Genomic DNA, 23,387 nt, shown 5'->3' with positions numbered 1-23,387 from the left:
TGCCGCCTAACCCTTCCAGTATTCAGAGCTTCAACGTGTTACGGTTTTTACATGTGATAATGTTTTACATCAGGACACGGATATTTCTGTGTTCAGACTTCTGGTGTAGCTGGATTAACAGAACAACTATAGGAACATTGATTCCTAAATACAACAATGTATGTTTTTTTGGACTTTGTGTACTTTTGTCACATGGGCATTCTAGTTATGCCTGTATAATGAATTACATGGTCTAGTTATAATCTGCTAGTCACATACACTGAATCATTTTTCAAGTAATGTGCAGGTTCAAATGGACAGAATAAAGAATTATGGAGTTAAATCTGTAAATTTTGATGAGTTCTTACACCTGTAACAACAGAAGTATTTTGCTAGAATTTACTATATGCTTATGTGAAATGTTCTATAAATAGTCCAACATTGACCCTTTTTGGGTGTTTCATGTATAATACATGCGCTAAAAGTTAGCATATAAAGTCACGCAGATGGGCCTGACTACACTTAATAGACCTGATTGTGGTTGGACGCTTTTGTGGCTGCTTTTTTTTCTGGCCACAGCGTTGTACTTTAGTTTTATATACTAACGCAACAATCCACCAAAGGAAGTCACAGATCCGTGCATCTGAAAGTGCAAGCCTATCCCGTCCACTGTTCTACCATCTGCAGATGCATCCATCATTAGTATTGGCTCTTGCACCAGTCACATGGAGCTTTAGACACACGTCCATGACACATCCATCAGAAACAGAAAGTTTTAGGCCTAGAAATCATAATTTAAGCCAAGATTTTCTGAAATCTAGGTTTGAAATAAAGATACACAAGATAGAAATGGATTATTGTTGACTAAAGAAACCTCTTAAAAAGTATCAATGTAGCAGAGTAGAATTCAGCCCCATAGCTGTGTCCTGATGTAGGCCTACATAGTTTAAAAACACTTTGCACTAGAGTTTTATATCCTTGCCTCGAGCGCACTGCTAATTATATTTTTAATAAAGTTGGGAGAAATATTATTTCACTGTCCGTAGTCTGACTCCATTCACTGTTTGTTTACTCCTTCCTAAATTCTGCAAAGGTTTGTCTGTCTTTTATGGGTCGGTAATTAAAACTACTGATGCATCAATTTATCAATCCGTGGAATCACTGGGCCTGATCCAGAGGTGTATGCAAATGCATTTGCAATTACATCTTTGGGGTCATTCAGATCTGTTCGCTACTGTGCGTTTTCTCGCAGCGGGCAGTCAGATCCGAACTGCGCGTGCGTCTGAGCCGCAGTGCGTACATGCGTCGGACAGCTACAACGGGCATCGGCGCTCAGCGACGGGATGGCGCGAATGATCCATTCGCACAGGCATTCGCAAAGTGATTGACAGGAAGAGGTGGTTTGTGGGTGGCAACTGAGGGAGTGTCCATAAAAACGCAGGCAGGCTCAAGCGTTTTCAGGGAAGGGTGTCTGACGTCAGATCCGGCCCCGATCAGCAAGATTCAATCACACTGGAAGAGTAAGTCCTGGGCTGCGCAGAGACTGCACAAACTGAATTTGAGCAGCTCTGCTACACATAGGAACGCACTCCCCCTGTAGGCGGCGACTATCTGATCGCAGGACAGCAAAAAACGCAGCCCAGTAATCAGATCAGGCCCTTTGTACGCTGCAGTACTGCATAAACATGCTAATGCCACAGCGGCTGCAATGTGTACAGAGCTGCTCACCGGCTGCGTCTCTAATCTGCCGCCTGCGCGCAAAATGTGCCGGTGAACTGCAACCCTATGGTTGCTTAGAATGGCCTTCTGGACTAAGCAGCTGGGGCCAGTTGAGCTGCATACACAGTCACTGGCTGCATTTGACTAGCCACTCCCCTTATCTCCCATAAATGCTCTGACTGTTAGTCAGTTTGCATCTGAATTCCCACAATGTCCGCCACTGAAAATCAGTCTCTGTGCCTGCATAATGCTACTCAGACGCACACCCAGTACACAGACTATCGCTCAACTCTGCAAACATCTGCGTTGTGTCCACCTCTGAGTCCGGCCCTTTATCTGTAAGAAGTTATAGCCTATCATGCTGACATACAATTACACTTGTATCTTTTAACTTCAAACAGGAATTGTCTTGACAAGGTTGTGTAAAAACAGTGTTACCTTTTTATCCCCTAGTCCAAACACAGTGACAGAGAACCATATTCTTTTATTTTGCTGGAAACTTTCTTTTTGCTGAAATGTTGGTGGGTGGCTTTAAGCAGGAGATACAATCAAAACACTGAGGAGACAGACTGAGGGGGCGATTCAGTTAAATGCAAGATCCTTTAGGAGCCTTGTGTGGTGTCTCACTGGACGTGAGCCATGTTTACAGTACTGTAATATCCAGAAACGCACACCAAACTCATGCTTGAGTCTCCTTCTTAAGATGGTAATCATTTAAAAATAAATCCTTGTGAAATCATAGGATAAACATGTAGCTACTTATATAATAATTTACATCAGAAAAATGTCCTTTCAGAGTGACTGCGGGACTTTAAACTGTGGGGTTTATTTACTAAAGGTCGATTTTTATCAATCTCAAATAACAGTGAATCGATATTGGGTTACATGTGCTAAAACAGATAATTACTAACATTTAAAAAATAAGTATTAGTAAAAAATACCAGTAAATATGTGTATGAGCCCCTGGAACCCTAAAATCTATTTAGTTTGTTTTGGGTTTTTTTCCCAATAAAAATCGACCTTTAGTAATTCCACTGCAATAATATTATTCAGGCATAGTACTATGACTGGAGAACCAACACTGAGAACACTTTCAGAAGCTCCCATTAGACTGGTTGCTATGGGCAACATCACCAGTTCTTCAAAACTCCCACCTTAGTAAATTTACCCCATAAAGTCTAAAGTAAAGTGGATTTATGTTGCATGTTATGTTTTGCTACCTAGGAGTACAGTAGCTTTGTTGGTGTAACTGCAGCAACTGATCATGCATGATGGTGGCTACAGGATATTGCATAGGGGATCCGGTCTGAAGATCGACAGTGTCTAGGTCGACAATGTTTAGGTCGACAGTCACTAGGTCGACATGGATGGAAGGTCGACAGGGTTTCTAGGTCGACATGTGCTAGGTCGACAGGTCTAAAGGTCGACATGAGTTTTTCACATTTTTTTTTCTTTTTCTTTTTGAATTTTTTCATACTTAACGATCCACGTGGACTACGATTGGAACGGTAAAGTGTGCCGAGCGAAGCGAAGGCACCATGCCCGAAGCATGCCATGCGAGGGGACGCGGTGCATTAATTTGGGATCCCGGTCACTCTACGAAGAAAACGACACAAAAAAATAATAAAAAATCCTCATGTCGACCTTTAGACCTGTCGACCTAGCACCTGTCGACCTAGAAACCCTGTCGACCTTCTGTGACTGTCGACCTATAGTGGTCGACCTAAACATTGTCGACCTAGACACTGTCGATTTGATGAACCACACCCATTGCATAGTTGTTATCCTGCACCTAATTTTGTGATCCACTGCATAAGATAGAACATGTGTCCCAGTCACATCAGTTTATATCTGAATATACTATGAATGGTGGTCTGGAAGTTGGTAGAAATGTATCTGTCCTGTCAACTCTTCTTTTCCAAGTCTAAAATTGGTAAAACCTGAGGGGGAAAAAAAGTTCATGCTCGGTAATAAATCTTGCACATACTATGCCGCAGGCAGCCAACACGTCTGCATGATGTCTTCATGAATGAGGGCGTACAGGGCATATCCCTTGCCACTGTATTTGAAAACAGTAATTCTTAGAAAATAACAGGCAGCTTCATTTGGGAGCTTGGAAAGCTGGGTCTGACAAAGCACAAGCAGTCTTCCATGTTATACAGCCACGGTTTTATTTTTAAATACATGTTCACAATTCTGTTTTAGTCCATATGTTATCCACAACCTGCCCAGTCTTTAACTGGAGATAATTGTCTGCTGTCCTAGTTAACATTGGCTAGGTGGCTTTATTAATTTGGGCTTTATTAAGTAATCATGGTTTACAATTATAGTAATCCTTTAAATAAGAAGAAAGTGAAAAAAAAAATCGTATATGTCTGTGTATATAAAATATATTGTGCAACGGAGCAGTCATTCACAGATGAATATGGTAATAGATATATGACAATTCATAAGATTTGTTTTTTGTTCAAGAGCAACCTGTTCTTTCTTTTTCTCCGTGCCTACCTTTCACTTCCTGCTCCATCGCTTCAGTGTTTCCCCTTGTTTTTGTACAACACATTATGGTTCCAGACCCAATTGATTTAAGTGCAGCTGCTTCAAAATCAGACACTAGCCAGCTGGTTGTCAGTCAGGAGATGACCAACTGAAGTAGAAACACATCAACAAGCCAGCAAACATGACATACACTAAATGTGCTGCAGCAGGTGCTCATGAATGATTTCAAGAGGTCGGTGTCCTTAAGTAGAACCCTATGCTTGTTTTTGGGGTTTTTTTTTGTACAGAACACATGACACAATCTTCAAGGTTGAGTGACAGCTTATAGTTAACTATTTTTTTTTGGTTTTAATTAAATGTAACACTCGCTCTTTAAAATTCTAATTTATGTTTTTGAACACACAATCTATGCCCTGCCAAACAGAGCATATCCGATTCCAGTACAAGGCAATATTGATCATGTGTTCTTTTCAGTAGGGAATAGAATTATGCTGCCTACTCCTGTTTCATCATGATTTGTGTCTTACACAGTTAGCTTGTCCATGTTTTTTGATGTTTTAATAGTATGTGTAACCAGGCTTGACCTGGCTATTTAGGCACTTGTAACAATGTTTTGTTTTGTTTTGTTTTTTGTTCTTTTTGTTTGTTTTTCTTTTTTAATTTACAACTTATGTTTTCATTTGAATTGCCTGTTTAGGTAAGTCTTTACTGTAAACTGTTTGAGTGTTGTAATGGCGTGCAATCTGTAGTAATTGTTCATATCCTGTGATTCTATGAAGAAAAAAAAGGTGTCATAAAAAAAAAAAATGGAAATGATTTAGTAAATGTGTGTGTGTGTGTGTGTGTGTGTGTGTATATTTCTGTTTTTCTTGGGTATATACATCTATTTAAAAAGTTATTTGATTTTGGAATTACTAGGTATTTTTTTAATTCTGAAACCATGTGTTGCTTTTGTCTGCTGACCATAAATTATATAGTTGTCTTGATTTTGTTATATAGTTGCAGCATTCATCTGCAAGCTTCACCTAGTTCTAGTGATGGATGGGTTTTTGGGGTTTTTTGTTTTTTAACCGTTGAATTCTGCAGGCTTTATTGATAGATTCATCTCTATAAGTATTAGATTTTTCAGTCTCTGGTTAGCGTATTCACATTTCATTCTTTGCTGCCATCAGGTTCACGTAAAGAATCTGCCCCCCAGGTTTTGCTTCCAGAGGAGGAGAAAATTATTGTAGAGGAAACAAGAAGTAATGGTCAAACTGTTATCGAGGAAAAGTGAGTACAGAAATGTCTTTGGTTTCATTGTTTTATATTGTAGATTACTTTTTTTTCCCAAAATACAATGAAGACCTTCTTATATTCCCTCCTTCTGAGGCTAAACCATCACACTAGGGTTTTTTTTGCCTTTCCTTCTTAGTCAGTACAGTTAAGCTTCCTGAAAGATTGGTCTTGATGGACCGGTGTGTGTATGTACGTACTGCTTGAAGAAGGGTTAGTGGTAACCAAAATGTTGCACATAATTTAACCTCCGCTTTCTGGCACCCAACACATGTAAATTAATTTATTTTGGGAGCGTACATTTTACAAAGCTCTGGATAGATTTATAGCTGTATATAGACACATACACGTGTATGTTTGTGTGTGTGCCTAATGTTATACCTCTGAATTATGAAGCAATAACGAGTTCTATAAATCCATCTGACATCCATCTCTTCATAGAATGGTTTTTCCATTTTGCATCACTCTGGGGCAGTGACAAGCGAAAAGTTTTTTTAGGCAATTATAACACTTTGCTAGTTGTGAATTTGCACACAAACAGATACAAATCATACACACTATTATAATACATAAATATAAAACAAGTTAGTTGACCTACCTCCTGTATATAAGCAACCATACAATTTTGTTGTCATGTGACCATAAATTCAGGAAGCACCCATTGTTTCTGTCTGGCTGTGATGTACAAAAGCACTTAGTGAAGTAGTAAGTATGTTTATTTCACAAGAAACGGTAAAAAGTAAATGATTGTTATATCAAAGCAAATTTAGCCAGGTCTGAAAATTACATATCATACATGTTACTGATTTGCCAATTTCTAAAACCATGTGTATGATTTACAGTAGCTAAAGAATAGCTTGAATTACTAAACTAGGCAGTTTTCTCAAATGGTGGCTATGGGGTAAATTGAGCCAGTTTGGAATTGAGGGTGACAAAGTGAGTGCAAAATTTCTCAGAAGAGTCCTGGGGAGCACTGGCAAAGAGAGAGCCACTTTTCATTTAAGGAAGATTATTCAGCATTTTCCCCACAAAGGGGTAGATTTATCAAAACTTGGAGAGACATAAAGTACCAACCATTCAGCTCCTAATTATCATTTTTCACAGCCTGTAACACGACAGAAGCTGATTGGTTAGTATTTTCTGTCTTCACGTTATCTTGTTTCAAGTTTTGATAAACCTCCCCCAAAGTGATTTGCTGAAGAAGCTGCCTCAACCTCAAAAAGCTCGAGGAAGAGCAAGGAGGAAGCAACACTTAATATTTCTCTTCAACTTTAATGGGAGGAATGTTGGATTGCCAAACACACATGAGGTTTGAAAATGATATTATTGTTTAATGATCAACTTTATTTGGTTGGATTTATAATGTTTAAAATTACCTTTAAGAAAATAAATAAGACTATTTACTAAGGAAAAGTCATTAATTTTTTTTTATTATGCTCATGTTGAAATTTGAAAAAGTCCATTAGTAATTTTACTCCCAAATTGCTCAATTTACCAGTTGTCTCAGATCAATTTACCCCCAATCTGTGACAAGTTGAGCCACAAGACCGTTTTTTTTTTTTAAGAAGTCCTGTATTACTAGAAGGGATGACCATCGATAGTTGCCAAACATCAATGGCTAACTACCAATGGTTTATAGTTTTTCCATCGACAGGTTTTTTTTTTCTTGTATGGAGTTTATCCCCTCCCCCCGGTGGCATGCTAAGCCCCGTCCCCATTTTTGATTGGTTCGGCCATCACCTGTCAGCGGTGGCCATTGAGTGGATGGGTTATGTGCCATCTATGGCTATCGTCGATGGTGCCATCTATGGCTGTCGTCGATGGTGCCATCTATGGCTGTCGTCGATGGTGCCATCTATGGCTGTCGTCGATGGTGCCATCTATGGCTGTCGTCGATGGTGCCATCTATGGCTAGCGTCGATGGTGCCATCTATGGCTAGCGTCGATGGTGCCATCTATGGCTAGCGTCGATGGACGGCCCACCGATGGTCATCCCTTTTTACTAACGCTCTTATCATTTTGACAGGATACAGCCTGAAATAAAGGTTGATGTTTTCATTTTATTTTTGTCTAATTTTTCCATGCCTAGGGGACAACATAAGTAAAAATTGTCTCATCTTACCCCACTTTCCCCTACAGTTAGATATAATAATAAAAAGCTGTGGATGTGGGACAAACGCGTACAGAAGGCTCTGTGAGTGGGTACTGTTGAGACAGTAGGAACTAGTGGGCCTTTGAGTGGATAAGGGATTGGGGGAGGGGGGGTAATAAAACCTTGGAGGGCGATAAAGTATCAACCAATCAGCTTCTAACTGCAATTTACAGTTTGTGTTTAAAAAATGACGACAACGTGGAGCTGATTGCTACTTTATCTCTCTCCGAGCTTTGATGCACTTCCCCCTGGAGTGAATAAAACATACAGATGTAATTAGTGTCAGGTAGCCATAGGACAGAGGCAGACTGAAGAAGTGAGAGGGAGTGTATCTTGTGACCAGGTCAGAGACGTATGAAGGGGAGGTATGGGTGAGGGCTTGATATGTGAGAATAAGATTGTTGAAGAAATGGGATGCCAGTGTAGGGACTTGAAGATTGTTCACCAAGAGCAAAAGTTCTGTCTCAGGAAGACCGTTGAGGGAAAATAACTTAGAGACCATCTATAGATTGTAAGCTTGCGAGCAGGGCCTTCCATCTCTCTGACTCTGTTATTACCCAGTTTTGTTATATCATTGTTATTTCCAATTGTGAAGCGCAACGGAATTTGCTGCGCTATATAAGAAACTGTTAATAAATAAAATAAATAAATAAAATAGGTTGCAGTAGTTATGGTGGAGATAATGGGAGTATGGATAAGGGCTTTGGTAACATCCTGAAGTTTTGCCATATATTTGGAGCTGCCATATGTCTGTGGATGAATTACTAACAAAACCCAACTTTTTGCTTTAGACCTCAAAAAACTTTTTTATATTTAATCTCTTAAATTATTTCCTATGTTTAAATAAACTATTGCTTCAACTGTTATCCCTTCCAATTGCTAGTTTTTTGTCCATAATCTAGTCTCCAATTTTATAGTACGCTTGATCTGGATTGGATATGGGATCCGGGCACTTGGGATGCCGGCTGTCAAACTATCGACAGTGGCATCCCGGTGGGTAAGATCCCAACAGCTACTGTTATCTAAGGTACTATGGTAATCCTGATTTCTCTAACGTCCTAAGTGGATGCTGGGGACTCCGTAAGGACCACGGGGATTAGCGGCTCCGCAGGAGACTGGGCACAACTATAAAGAAAGCTTTTAGACTACTGGTGTGCACTGGCTCCTCCCACTAAGACCCTCCTCCAGACCTCAGTTAGATTCTTGTGCCCGGCCGAGCTGGATGCACACTAGGGGCTCTCCTGAGCACCTAGAAAGAAAGTATATTTAGGTTTTTTATTTTCAGTGAGATCTGCTGGCAACAGACTCACTGCAGCGAGGGACTAAGGGGAGAAGAAGTGAACCTACCTAACAGGTGGTAGTTTGGGCTTCTTAGGCTACTGGACACCATTAGCTCCAGAGGGATCAACCGCAGGACCCGACCTTGGTGTTCGTTCCCGGAGCCGCGCCGCCGTCCCCCTTACAGAGCCAGAAGCACGAAGAAGGTCCGGAAAATCGGCGGCAGAAGACTTCAGTCTTCACCAAGGTAGCGCACAGCACTGCAGCTGTGCGCCATTGCTCCTCATGTACACCTCACACTTCGGTCACTGATGGGTGCAGGGCGCTGGGGGGGGGGCGCCCTGAGGGCAATAAATAACACATTGGCTGGCAAAATATACATCATATATAGTCCCAGAGGCTATATAGATGTAAAATTACCCCTGCCAGTTTCACAGAAAAAGCGGGAGAAAGTCCGCCGAAAAGGGGGCGGGGCTTCTCCCTCAGCACACTGGCGCCATTTTTCCCTCACAGTTCCGCTGGAAGGAAGCTCCCTGACTCTCCCCTGCAGTCTGAGAATACTACAGAAGTGTAAAAAAGAGAGGGGGGGGCACTAAATTTAGGCGCAGTATAGATATATATATATATATATGTAATATATATAAAAAAGCAGCTATAGGGAAAACACTCATTGATAGTGGGATCCCAGTGTTATATAGCGCTCTGGTATGTGCTGGCATACTCTCTCTCTGTCTCCCCAAAGGGCTTTGTGGGGTCCTGTCCTCTGTCAGAGCATTCCCTGTGTGTTTGCGGTGTGTCGGTACGGCTGTGTCGACATGTTTGATGAGGCTTATGTGGAGGCGGAGCAGATGCCTGTAAATGTGATGTCACCCCCTGCGGGGTCGACACCTGAGTGGATGGTGCTGTGGAAGGAATTACGTGATAGTGTCGACTCCTTACATAAAAGGTTTGACGACATACCTAATGTGGGACAGCCGGCTTCTCAGCCTGTGCCTGCCCAGGCGTCTCAAAAACCATCAGGGGCTCTAAAACGCCCGCTACCTCAGATGGTTGACACAGATGTCGACACGGATACTGACTCCAGTGTCGACGACGAAGAGACTAATGTAACTTCCAGTAGGGCCACACGTTACATGATTGAGGCAATGAAAAATGTGTTGCACATTTCTGATGTTACCCCTGGTACCACAAAAAAGGGTATAATGTTTGGAGAGAAAAAACTACCAGTAGCTTTTCCTCCATCTGAAGAGTTAAATGAAGTGTGTGAAGAAGCGTGGGCTTCCCCTGATAAAAAGATGGTAATTTCTAAGAGGTTACTAATGGCGTACCCTTTCCCGCCAGAGGATAGGTCACGTTGGGAAACATCCCCTAGGGTGGATAAAGCGCTCACACGCTTATCAAAGAAGGTGGCACTACCGTCTCCGGATACGGCCGCCCTGAAGGAATCTGCTGATAGAAAGCAGGAGGCTATCCTGAAATCTATATATACACACACAGGTGTGATACTGAGACCGGCTATAGCTTCAGCTTGGATGTGCAGCGCTGCTGCTGCGTGGTCAGATTCCCTGTCAGAAAATATAGATACCCTAGACAGGGACACTATTTTGCTAAACGTAGAGCATATAAAAGATGCACTTTTATACATGAGGGATGCACAGAGGGATATTTGCCGGCTGGCATCCAAAATTAGTGCAATGTCCATTTCTGCCAGGAGAGGGTTATGGACTCGGCAGTGGACAGGTGATGCAGATTCCAAACGACACATGGAAGTTCTGCCTTATAAGGGTGAGGAATTGTTCGGGGATGGTCTCTCGGACCTCGTTTCCACAGCAACAGCTGGGAAGTCTACATTTTTACCCCATGTTCCCTCACAACCAAAGAAAGCACCGTATTATCAGGTACAGTCCTTTCGGCCCAATAGGGGCAAGCGGGTTAAAGGCGCGTCCTTTCTGCCCAGAGGCAGAGGTAGAGGGAAAAAGCTGCAGCATACAGCCAGTTCCTAGGAGCAAAAGGCCTCCCCCGCTTCCTATAAGTCCACAGCATGACGCTGGGGCTCCACAGGCGGAGCCAGGTACGGTGGGGGCCCGTCTCAAAAGTTTCAGCAATCAGTGGGCTCGCTCACGGGTGGATCCCTGGATCCTTCAAATAGTATCTCAGGGGTACAAACTGGAATTCGAGACGTCTCCCCCCCGCCGTTTCCTCAAATCTGCCTTGCCAACCACTCCCTCAGGCAGGGAGGCAGTGTTACAGGCAGTTCAAAAGCTGTATTCACAACAAGTGATAGTAAAGGTGCCCCTACTTCAACAAGGAAGGGGTTACAATTCCACAATGTTTGTGGTACCGAAACCGGACGGTTCGGTGAGACCCATTTTAAATTTGAAATCCTTGAACACATATATAAAAAAATTCAAGTTCAAGATGGAATCGCTCAGGGCGGTTATTGCAAGCCTGGACGAGGGAGATTACATGGTATCGCTGGACATCAAGGATGCTTACCTACATGTCCCCATTTACCATCCTCACCAGGAGTACCTCAGGTTTGTGGTACAAGATTGTCATTACCAATTCCAGACGTTGCCGTTCGGTCTCTCCACGGCTCCGAGGGTCTTTACCAAGGTAATGGCGGAAATGATGATACTCCTTCGAAGAAAGGGAGTTTTAATTATCCCATACTTGGACGATCTCCTGATAAAGGCGAGGTCCAGAGAGCAGTTGTTGGTAGGGGTAGCACTATCTCGGGAAGTGCTACAACAGCACGGCTGGATTCTAAACATTCCAAAGTCACAGCTGGTCCCTACGACACGCCTGCTGTTCCTAGGGATGGTTCTGGACACAGAACAGAGAAAAGTGTTTCTCCCGGAGGAGAAGGCCAAGGAGCTGTCATCTCTAGTCAGAGGACTCCTACAACCAAAACAGGTGTCGGTGCATCACTGCACGCGGATCCTGGGAAAAATGGTAGCTTACTACGAAGCGATTCCATTCGGCAGGTTTCATGCAAGAACCTTTCAGTGGGACCTGTTGGACAAGTGGTCCGGATCGCATCTTCAGATGCATCGTCTTATAACCCTGTCTCCGAGGACAAGGGTGTCTCTGCTGTGGTGGCTGCAGAGTGCTCATCTTCAAGAGGGCCGCAGATTCGGCATACAGGACTGGGTCCTGGTGACCACGGATGCCAGCCTTCGAGGCTGGGGAGCAGTCACACAGGGAAGAAACTTCCAAGGACTATGGTCAAGTCAGGAGACTTCCCTGCACATAAATATTCTGGAACGGAGGGCCATTTACAATGCCCTAAGTCAGGCAAAACCCCTGCTTCAAAACCAGCCGGTACTGATCCAGTCAGACAACATCACGGCGGTCGCCCATGTAAATCGACAGGGCGGCACGAGAAGCAGGACGGCGATGGCAGAAGCCACAAGGATTCTCCGATGGGCGGAAAATCACGTGTTAGCACTGTCAGCAGTGTTCATTCCGGGAGTGGACAACTGGGAAGCAGACTTCCTCAGCAGGCACGACCTCCACCCGGGAGAGTGGGGACTTCATCCAGAAGTCTTCCAAATGATTGTAAACCGTTGGGAAAGGCCACAGGTGGACATGATGGCGTCCCGCCTAAACAAAAAGCTAAAAAAGTATTGCACCAGGTCAAGAGACGCTGTGGACGCTCTGGTAACCCCGTGGGTGTACCGATCGGTTTATGTGTTCCCTCCTCTTCCTCTCATACCAAAGGTACTGAGGATAATAAGGAGAAGAGGAGTAAGAACTATACTCTTTGTTCCGGATTGGCCAAGAAGAGCGTGGTATCCGGAACTTCAAGAAATGATGTCAGAGGACCCATGGCCTCTACCGCTCAGACAGGACCTGCTGCAACAGGGGCCCTGTCTGTTCCAAGACTTACCGCGGCTGCGTTTGATGGCATGGCGGTTGAACACCGGATCCTGAAGGAAAAGGGCATTCCGGAGGAAGTCATTCCTACGCTGATAAAAGCTAGGAAAGAAGTAACCGCGAACCATTATCACCGCATATGGCGAAAATATGTTGCGTGGTGTGAGGCCAGGAAGGCCCCAACGGAAGAATTTCAGCTGGGCCGGTTCCTGCACTTCCTACAGTCAGGGGTGACTATGGGCTTTAAATTGGGTTCCATTAAGGTCCAGATTTCGGCTCTATCGATTTTCTTCCAGAGAGAATTGGCTTCACTACCTGAAGTTTAGACTTTTGTTAAGGGAGTGCTGCATATTCAGCCCCCTTTTGTGCCTCCAGTGGCACCTTGGGATCTCAACGTGGTGTTGGATTTCCTAAAGTCACATTGGTTTGAGCCGGAAATATCTCACGTGGAAAGTGGTCATGTTGTTGGCCTTGGCTTCGGCCAGGCGTGTTTCAGAATTGGCGGCTTTGTCATGTAAAAGCCCTTATCTGATTTTCCATATGGATAGGGCAGAATTGAGGACTTGTCCCCAGTTTCTCCCCAAAGTGGTATCAGCTTTTCATCTGAACCAACCTATCGTGGTGCCTGCGGCTACAAATGACTTGGAGGCTTCCAAGTTGTTGGATGTAGTCAGGGCCCTAAAAATTTATGTTTCCAGGACAGCTGGAGTCAGGAAGACTGACTCGCTCTTTATCCTGTATGCGCCCAACAAGTTGGGTGCACCTGCTTATAAGCAGACTATTGCTTGCTGGATCTGTAGTACGATTCAGCTTGCACATTCTGCGGCTGGACTACCGCATCCTAAATCAGTGAAAGCCCATTCCACGAGGAAAGTGGGCTCTTCTTGGGCGGCTGCCCGAGGGGTCTCGGCTCTTCAACTTTGCCGAGCTGCTACTTGGTCAGGGGCAAACACGTTTGCAAAATTCTACAAATTTGATACCCTGGCTGAGGAGGACCTTGAGTTCTCTCATTCGGTGCTGCAGAGTCATCCGCACTCTCCCGCCCGTTTGGGAGCTTTGGTATAATCCCCATGGTCCTTACGGAGTCCCCAGCATCCACTTAGGACGTTAGAGAAAATAAGAATTTACTCACCGGTAATTCTATTTCTCATAGTCCGTAGTAGATGCTAAGCGCCCATCCCAAGTGCGGATTGTCTGCAATACTTGTATATAGTTATTGCTTAACTAAAGGGTTATTGTTGAGCTGTCTGTTGAGAGGCTCAGTTGTTATCATGCTGTTAACTGGGTATTGTATCACGAGTTATACGGTGTGATTGGTGTGGCTGGTATGAGTCTTACCCGGGATTCAAAATCCTTCCTAATTGTGTCAGCTCTTCCGGGCACAGTATCCTAACTAAGGTCTGGAGGAGGGTCTTAGTGGGAGGAGCCAGTGCACACCAGTAGTCTAAAAGCTTTCTTTATAGTTGTGCCCAGTCTCCTGCGGAGCCGCTAATCCCCGTGGTCCTTACGGAGTCCCCAGCATCCACTACGGACTATGAGAAATAGAATTACCGGTGAGTAAATTCATATTTTCTTAACCCCCTAACCTGCTTTTCCTGCAGCCTGACCCTAACCTTTTTCCCCGGAGCCTATCCCTAACCCTCCTTGGTGGTGCTTAACTTCTACTTCCTGCAGCCTAAACCTAACCCTCCCTGCGGCCTAACCCTCCCCGGTGGTGCCTAACCTCCTCTTCCCGCAGCCTAACCCTCCCTCCCCCGCAAACTAATTAACCTTTCCCACCCGCAGCCTAACCCTCCATCCACAGCCCACCCACCACCCCTGCAGTTTACCAGTGCGGTGTTCCGGCAGTCCTTGTTCGGTATTCTGACGATCAGGTTCTCGGAGCTGGCATTCCGTGCTGTGTCGGGATTCTGGCATCTGTATTCTGACTGCTGGGATCCTGACCGCATGCCCCTGATCTCTTCCTGCTTGGTGACCTTAAAGACCCACATAGCGGGAAATTTAATAGCTTGAGAGATGCTGGTAAAGCAGAGATCCGAAGAGTCTGCCTGTTTTAAAGTAGCAATAACCAACCTAGATTTGCCTATTTAAATGGTTGCTATTTTCAAACCTCAGACTTGATAGGCTCTCGCAGATGCGGCTATTACATTTCCCTCTATGTGTGTACAGTGTATCAAACAGCTGTTCTATCAATGTGAAGGGGAGGCTGCCACGTCTCACAGTTTGCATTACTGAGTTTAAATAATGTTTTTAAAGAAAAAAAGCCAGTTAGGGCTTTCATCATGTATAATGTCCCTAAGGGTCTTAGCATTTTATAGCAATATACTTTTATCATCTGCAATGATTTCTTTAATTATAAAGGTTTCTTGAAAATTCCAAGCTTCTGCCAGAATTGATCACTTCAACCTATTTTTTAGGAGCCTTGTTGATACAGTGTATGCATTAAAAGATGAAGTTCAAGAGCTAAAACAGGTCTGTATGTTTTGATGTTTAATATATGACTTGCACCATTTTTTCTTTGTGATCTCTTTTGGTAAAACCAAAACCATCACCCACACTCCTAATTTAAATAACTCTGCAACGCTTGCACCTATATTAATGCAGCATATGACTTCTGTAAATTAATTCCTAAGTGCCAATTCAATACTGCAAGTTTGGTGTCTGTATTTCTTTTAAGATCTTGATACACCTGACTGTATTGCACCCACATAGGCTTCGGTAGTGATTGTAAATACCGTAGAGGGGCTTCTGCAAATATCTGTTGTGATACTTTCTTAATACACAAGGGTGGAAATCCTCTGCAAACAGTAGTATTTGGAGCACTTTCTACATTCTGTTTAATTGAAGTTAGATTGTTGTATTATTACGCAACATATGATACAGAGAACATTTTTGTGTTGTCTGATTATTTGGTTAACCAGTGCCATATCTTACTGGCTGCTTGTAGGACATACGAGTCTTTGATTTATCAGTACAGTGCTACATAGGTTGTATTTGTTAAACACTGTGGTCTGTGTAACAGCTGGAAACCTGACATTTGCTTCACTGCTCAACTGCCTCCAACTAAAAACACAGCTCCTCTTAAGGTGCATACCCAGAATGCGATGTAACATTATGATTTTGACTATATAGTCAGAATCGTAAGGAAAGTTAGTGCAAATCGCACCGTGTGTATACAGCTTGCAATACCGATGCACGCTCCCGTGGGGTCTATATCGCAAGAAAAAATAGACTGTGCAGGCAAGTCAGTCTTGACTATATTGTGTACGATCAAAATCGGAGATAGTTAATATGTCTCCGTGTGTATTTACCTTACATATTCAGGACCCATTACACATCCCCTTAGCCTAGTTAAAGCAGCTGACTATGCACTCAGTAAAACTAGGAACACACTGTACAATTTATTGGTCATTGTTGCAATCTGCGATGATCGCAATGACCTTTGTACAGTGTGTACACCCAGTTGATCTTTTTTTTGTGTGTGGACACATCTTCCCATCTGGTGCTGTACACCAGATGGGACAATGCAACGTATGAAGCATTAAACAATATATTGCATCGCCTACGGCCGATCGTGCAGTGTGCATGTGAGGACGTGCTGTATCGATACATTGCATCGCATTGTTGTGCTGAGGTGTGTAGCCAGCTTATGAAGTCATGTCTGAAGCTAAGGATGCTTAGACACAAAAAGAGGTACTGTTTGTGGGGCACACCTAGCAAATTAATAAAAAAAAAATTTCTCTAACGTCCTAGTGGATGCTGGGGACTCCGTAAGGACCATGGGGAATAGACGGGCTCCGCAGGAGACAGGGCACTTTAAGAAAGAATTAGGAATACTGGTGTGCACTGGCTCCTCCCTCTATGTCCCTCCTCCAGACCTCAGTTTGAATCTGTGCCCGGACGAGCTGGGTGCACCTTAGTGAGCTCTCCTGAGCTTGCTAAATAGAAAGTATTTTGTTAGGATTTTTTATTTTCAGAGAGATCTGCTGGTAATAGACTCTCTGCTACGTGGGACTGAGGGGAGAGAAGCAGCCCTACTAACTGCGGATAGGTCATGCTTCTTAGGCTACTGGACACCATTAGCTCCAGAGGGATCGAACACAGGAACGCACCTTTGGTCGTCCGATCCCGGAGCCGCGCCGCCGTCCCCCTCGCAGAGCCAGAAGCCGGTGGGAGAAGCAAGAAGACGTCAAAAGCGGCGGCAGAAGACTCCAGTCTTCATATGAGGTAGCGCACAGCACTGCAGCTGTGCGCCATTGCTCCCACATTAAACCCACACACTCCGGTCACTGTAGGGTGCAGGGCGCAGGGGGGGGCGCCCTGGGCAGCAATTGAGAACCTCTTCGCAAAAAGCAGCATATAATACAGTTGGGCACTGTATATATGCATGAGCCCCCGCCATTATTTTACACAAAATCGCGGGTCAGAAGCCCGCCGCTGAGGGGGCGGGGCTTCTTCCTTGGCACTCACCAGCGCCATTTTCTCTCCACAGCTCCGCTGAGAGGAAGCTTCCCAGGCTCTCCCCTGCAGATTCACGGTAAAAAGAGGGTAAAAAGAGAGTGGGGGGGGCACATAAATTTAGCGCAAAATCAGTATATACAGCAGCTACTGGGTAAACACTAAGTTACTGTGTAATTCCTGGGTCATATAGCGCTGGGGTGTGTGCTGGCATACTCTCTCTCTGTCTCTCCAAAAGGCCTTGTGGGGGTTCTGTCCTCAAATAGAGCATCCCCTGTGTGTGTGGTGTGTCGGTACGCTTGTGTCGACATGTTTGACGAGGAAGGCTATGTGGAAGCAGAGCAGGTACAAATGAATGTGAGATCGCCGACGACGGCGCCGACACCCGATTGGATGGATATGTGGAAGGTTTTAAATGATAATGTTACTTCCTTGCATAAAAGGTTGGATAAAGCTGAAGCCTTGGGACAGTCAGGGTCTCAACCCATGCCTGATCCTACAGCGCAGAGGCCGTCAGGGTTTCAGAAGCGCCCACTATCCCAAATTGTTGACACAGATATCGACACGGATTCTGACTCCAGTGTCGATGGCGATGATGCAAAGTTGCAGCCTAAATTGGCTAAAGCCATCCGCTACATGATTATAGCAATGAAGGATGTATTGCACATCTCAGAGGAAAACCCAGTCCCTGACAAGAGGGTTTATATGTTTGGGGAAAAAAGGCATGAGGTGACCTTTCCCCCTTCACATGAGTTAAATGAGTTATGTGAAAAAGCTTGGGAATCTCCAGATAGAAAAATGCAGATTTCGGAACGGTTGCTTATGGCGTATCCTTTCCCGCCAGCGGACAGGTTACGCTGGGAATCCTCCCCTAGGGTAGACAAAGCTTTGACACGCTTATCTAAGAAGGTAGCCCTGCCGTCACAGGATACGGCCACCCTAAAAGATCCTGCGGATAGAAAGCAGGAAGGTATCCTGAAGTCCGTTTATACACATTCAGGTACCATACTAAGGCCGGCAATTGCGTCGGCCTGGATGTGTAGTGCTGTAGCAGCATGGACAGATACTTTATCTGAGGAACTTGATACCTTGGACAAGGATACTATATTACTGACCCTGGGGCATATAAAAGACGCTGTCCTATATATGAGCGATGTCCAGAGAGACATTAGCCTACTGGGCTCTAGAATAAATGCAATGTCGATTTCTGCCAGAAGGGTCCTGTGGACTCTGCAATGGACAGGTGATGCCGACTCAAAAAGGCACATGGAGGTTTTACCTTATAAGGGTGAGGAATTGTTTGGGGACGGTCTCTCGGACCTAGTTTCCACAGCTACGGCTGGGAAGTCAAATTTTTTGCCATATATCCCCTCACAGCCTAAGAAAGCACCATATTACCAAATGCAGTCCTTTAGTTCACAAAGAGGCAAGAAAGTCTGAGGTGCGTCCTTTCTTGCCAGAGGCAGGGGTAGAGGAAAGAAGCTGCACAATACAGCTAGTTCCCAGGAACAGAAGTCCTCCCCGGCTTCCACTAAATCCACCGCATGACGCTGGGGCTCCACAAGTGGAGCCAGGATCGGTGGGGGCGCGTCTCCGAAATTTCAGCCACCAGTGGGTTCGCTCACGTGTGGATCCCTGGGCTATACAGATTTTGTCTCAGGGATACAAGCTGGAATTCGAAGTGATGCCCCTGCACCGTTGCCTCAAATCGGCCCTGCCAGCTTTCCCCATAGAGAAGGAAATAGTGTTAGCGGCAATTCACAAATTATATCTCCAGCAGGTGGTGGTAAGGGTTCCCCTCCTTCAACAGAGAAGGGGTTACTATTCCACAATGTTTGTGGTACCGAAACCGGACGGTTCGGTCAGACCCATATTGAATTTAAAATCCCTGAACATTTACCTGAAAAGGTTCAAGTTCAAGATGGAATCGCTCAGAGCGGTCATTGCAAGCCTGGAAGAGGGGGATTTTATGGTGTCTCTGGACATAAAGGATGCGTGTCCCCATTTATCCACCTCATCAGGAGTACCTCAGATTTGTGGTACAGGACTGTCATTACCAATTCCAGACGTTGCCGTTTGGTCTGTCCACGGCACCGAGGATATTTACCAAGGTAATGGCAGAAATGATGGTGCTTCTGCGAAAGCAAGGAGTCACAATTATCCCATACTTGGACGATCTCCTCATAAAGGCGAGGTCCAGAGAGCAGTTGCTGATCAGCGTAGCACACTCTCGGGAAGTGTTGCAACAGCACGGCTGGATTCTGAATATTCCAAAGTCGCAGCTGATTCCTACGACGCGTCTGCCCTTCCTGGGCATGATTCTGGACACAGACCAGAAGAAGGGTTTTCTCCTGGCGGAGAAGGCTCAGGAGCTTGTGACTCTGGTCAGAGACCTCATAAAACCAAAACAGGTGTTGGTGCATCAATGCACGCGAGTCCTGGGAAAGATGGTGTCGTCATACGAAGCCATTCCCTTCGGCAGGTTCCATGCGAGGACCTTTCAGTGGGATCTGTTGGACAAATGGTCCGGATCGCATCTTCAGATGCAGCGGCTGATCACCCTATCCCCCAGGGCCAGGGTGTCTCTTCTGTGGTGGCTGCAGAGTGCTCACCTTCTCGAGGGTCGCAGGTTCGGCATTCAGGACTGGGTCCTGGTGACCACGGATGCAAGCCTCCGAGGGTGGGGGGCAGTCACACAGGGAAGAAATTTCCAGGGTCTGTGGTCAAGTCAGGAGACTTGTCTGCACATCAATATCCTGGAACTAAGGGCCATATACAACGCCCTAAGTCAAGTGGAGCCTCTGCTTCGCAACCAACCGGTGCTGATTCAGTCAGACAACATCACCGCAGTGGCTCATGTAAACCGCCAAGGCGGCACAAGGAGCAGGGTGGCGATGGCGGAAGCCACCAGAATTCTTCGCTGGGTGAAGGATCACGTATAAGCACTGTCAGCAGTGTTCATTCCGGGAGTAGACAACTGGGAAGCAGACTTCCTCAGCAGGCACGACCTCCACCCGGGAGAGTAGGGACTTCATCAAGAAGTCTTCACACAGATTACAAGTCGATGGGAACTGCCACAGGTGGACATGATGGCATCCCGCCTCAACAAAAAGCTACAAATGTATTGCGCCAGGTCAAGAGACCCTCAGGCGATAGCTGTGGACGCACTAGTGACACCGTGGGTGTTCCAGTCGGTGTATGTGTTTCCTCCTCTTCCTCTCATACCCAAGGTGCTGAGAATCGTAAGAAAAAGAGGAGTGAGAACAATACTCATTGTTCCGGATTGGCCAAGAAGAACTTGGTATCCGGAACTGCAAGAAATGCTCACAGAGGACCCATGGCCTCTGCCTCTCAGACAGGATCTGTTGCAACAGGGGCCCTGTCTGTTCCAAGACTTACCGCGGCTGCGTTTGACGGCATGGCGGTTGAAAGCCGGATCCTAGCAGAAAAAGGTATTCCGGATGAGGTTATTCCTACGCTAATAAAGGCTAGGAAGGACGTGACGGCTAAACATTATCACCGTATATGGCGAAAATATGTTGCTTGGTGTGAGGCCAGGAATGCCCCTACAGAGGAATTCCAGCTGGGCCGTTTTCTTCACTTCCTACAGTCGGGAGTGACTTTGGGCTTAAAATTGGGGTCCATTAAGGTCCAGATTTCAGCCTTATCCATTTTCTTTCAAAAGGAACTGGCTTCTCTTCCTGAAGTTCAGACGTTTGTAAATGAGTGCTGCATATTCAGCCCCCTTTTGTGCCACCAGTGGCACCTTGGGATCTTAACGTGGTGTTGAGTTTCCCGAAATCACACTGGTTTGAGCCACTTAAAATCGTGGAGTTAAAATATCTCACGTGGAAGGTGGTCATGCTATTGGCCTTAGCTTCGGCTAGGCGTGTGTCAGATTTGGCGGCTTTGTCACATAAAAGCCCCTATCTGGTTTTCCATATGGACAGGGCAGAATTACGGACTCGTCCGCAATTTCTGCCAAAAGTGGTGTCATCTTTTCATTTGAACTAACCTATTGTGGTGCCTGCGGCTACTCGTGACTTGGAGGATGCCAAGCTACTAGATGTAGTCAGGGCTTTGAAGGTTTATGTAGCCAGAACGGCTGGAGTCAGGAAAACTGAGTCGCTGTTTATCCTGTATGCATCCAACAAGCTGGGTGCTCCTGCTTCAAAGCAAACTATTGCTCGCTGGATCTGTAACACGATTCAGCAGGCTCATTCTGCGGCTGGATTGCCGCCTCCAAAATCAGTAAAAGCCTATTCCACAAGGAAGGTGGGCTCTTCTTGGGCGGCTGCCCGAGGGGTCTCGGCATTACAGCTTTGCCGAGCAGCTACTTGGTCGGGTTCAAACACTTGCAAAGTTCTACAAGTTTGATACTCTGGCGGAGGAGGACCTTGTGTTTGTCCATTCGGTGCTGCAGAGTCATCCGCACTCTCCCGCTCATTTGGGAGCTTTGGTATAATCCCCATGGTCCTTACGGAGTCCCCAGCATCCACTAGGACGTTAGAGAAAATAAGATTTTACTTACCGGTAAATCTATTTCTCGTAGTCCGTAGTGGATGCTGGGCGCCCGTCCCAAGTGCGGACTTCTTCTGCAATACTTGTATATAGTTATTGCTTAAATAAGGGTTATGTTATGGTTGCATCAGGGTTATCTGATGCTCTGTTGTTGTTCATACTGTTAACTGGGTAAGTTTATCACGAGTTATACGGTGTGATTGGTGTGGCTGGTATGAGTCTTACCCTGGATTCCAAAATCCTTTCCTTGTACTGTCAGCTCTTCCGGGCACAGTTTCCTTAACTGAGGTCTGGAGGAGGGACATAGAGGGAGGAGCCAGTGCACATCAGTATTCCTAATTCTTTCTTAAAGTGCCCTGTCTCCTGCGGAGCCCGTCTATTCCCCATGGTCCTTACGGAGTCCCCAGCATCCACTACAGACTACGAGAAATAGATTTACCGGTAAGTAAAATCTTATTTTTGTTATACACATGATTAAAATATTAATGGAATGTGTTATTGTCATTAAAGATTTAGACTGCATTCCAGAATGGGACAATATAAATTTGTGTCAGTAAATAAGTGGGCACCTGCATATTTTTATGGTGTATCCACTTAACTCATAACCTCAAAATGGCATAAAAAGTGTACGTTTGCTAATCTCCAGCATATTAAATCTGGATATATTTATATAAATATCCAAGTAACTTAGAAAATGTATTTTAGTGGAGATAAGATTACAGCACTGGGATAGTCCATACAAAGATCTAATTATGGCAGCAAATTATATATAGAGAGTTTTATTTAAGAGAGGTTTACAAATCAATCCTCTGCAGTTGCAGGCAGCAAAATAATCTGCACTCTTTCCTTGTTATAGTTCTGGGGAGTTTGAAAACTCATAACCACACCCTATAGTGTGCCATCAAATCTATTATGTTACTGTATCTGGAAAACATTACTGTAGAAATCCTCATTGAGCAATCAACTGATGTAATAGTGTGGATAGGGATATGGTATGTCCATCCAGTATATAAAACCTCTTATTTTGTGGTCTACTTAACACATGCTATCATTTACAGCACAGCAAAAAGATGAAGAAATCTTTAGAGGAAGAACAGAGAGCTCGAAAGGAACTTGAGAAGCTCGTCCGAAAAGTCCTCAAAAACATGAATGATCCATCTTGGGATGAAACCAATTTATAATAGTGCACCTAGTGTCTTCCATATTCCACACCAGGGAACAAAAACTTGGACCTTTTTGTTAAATGTGTGTCCTTGTGAAAAGAGAAGCACGTATTGAGATTTAACTGGATTGTAATCTGACTCAGTTGTACTGTACTGAATTCATACATAGCTGACTGCCCTCAGACTCCTTTTTCCGCAGCTGCAAGTGTGAAGTTGAGAGATTTTGAACAATACCAAATATATAAAATTTCAACTTAACACGTAAATTACCTCATTTTGCAGAAAGAACAGTTGCTAAGTCTGATAGGTGTTTTTTTTTCTTTTCTTACCAGTATCTTTTTAAACGGACTCTGATATGTATTCTCCTATTGTGTATATAGTGTTTTGAATGCATATGTAATGGGCACTAAATCCTCTTTATTTTATTTTTTGCTCCTTGGATTTACATACCGGTTATGTGTACATAT

General features: G+C 44.7%; 1 protein-coding gene across 3 annotated transcripts in view; it reads left to right on the top strand.

Annotated features, from left to right (window-relative positions):
• ARHGEF7 (Rho guanine nucleotide exchange factor 7) overlaps positions 1 to 23,178 on the top strand; it is a 379,118-nt gene extending 355,940 nt beyond the window's left edge. For all 3 annotated transcript variants that reach the window (XM_063953160.1, XM_063953162.1, XM_063953161.1), the window contains 3 exons: positions 5,367 to 5,466; positions 15,196 to 15,250; positions 22,816 to 23,178. In XM_063953160.1, the coding sequence (XP_063809230.1) occupies positions 5,367 to 5,466; positions 15,196 to 15,250; positions 22,816 to 22,938 (278 nt within the window). In that variant the 3' untranslated portion in view covers positions 22,939 to 23,178. The remainder of the gene's footprint in view (positions 1 to 5,366; positions 5,467 to 15,195; positions 15,251 to 22,815) is intronic.
• The last annotated feature ends 209 nt before the right edge of the window (positions 23,179 to 23,387 follow it).

Source organism: Pseudophryne corroboree, chromosome 2 (genome assembly GCF_028390025.1).
Source record: "Pseudophryne corroboree isolate aPseCor3 chromosome 2, aPseCor3.hap2, whole genome shotgun sequence".
Classification (NCBI taxonomy): domain Eukaryota; kingdom Metazoa; phylum Chordata; class Amphibia; order Anura; family Myobatrachidae; genus Pseudophryne; species Pseudophryne corroboree.
This window is presented reverse-complemented; position numbering and strand designations above follow the sequence as displayed.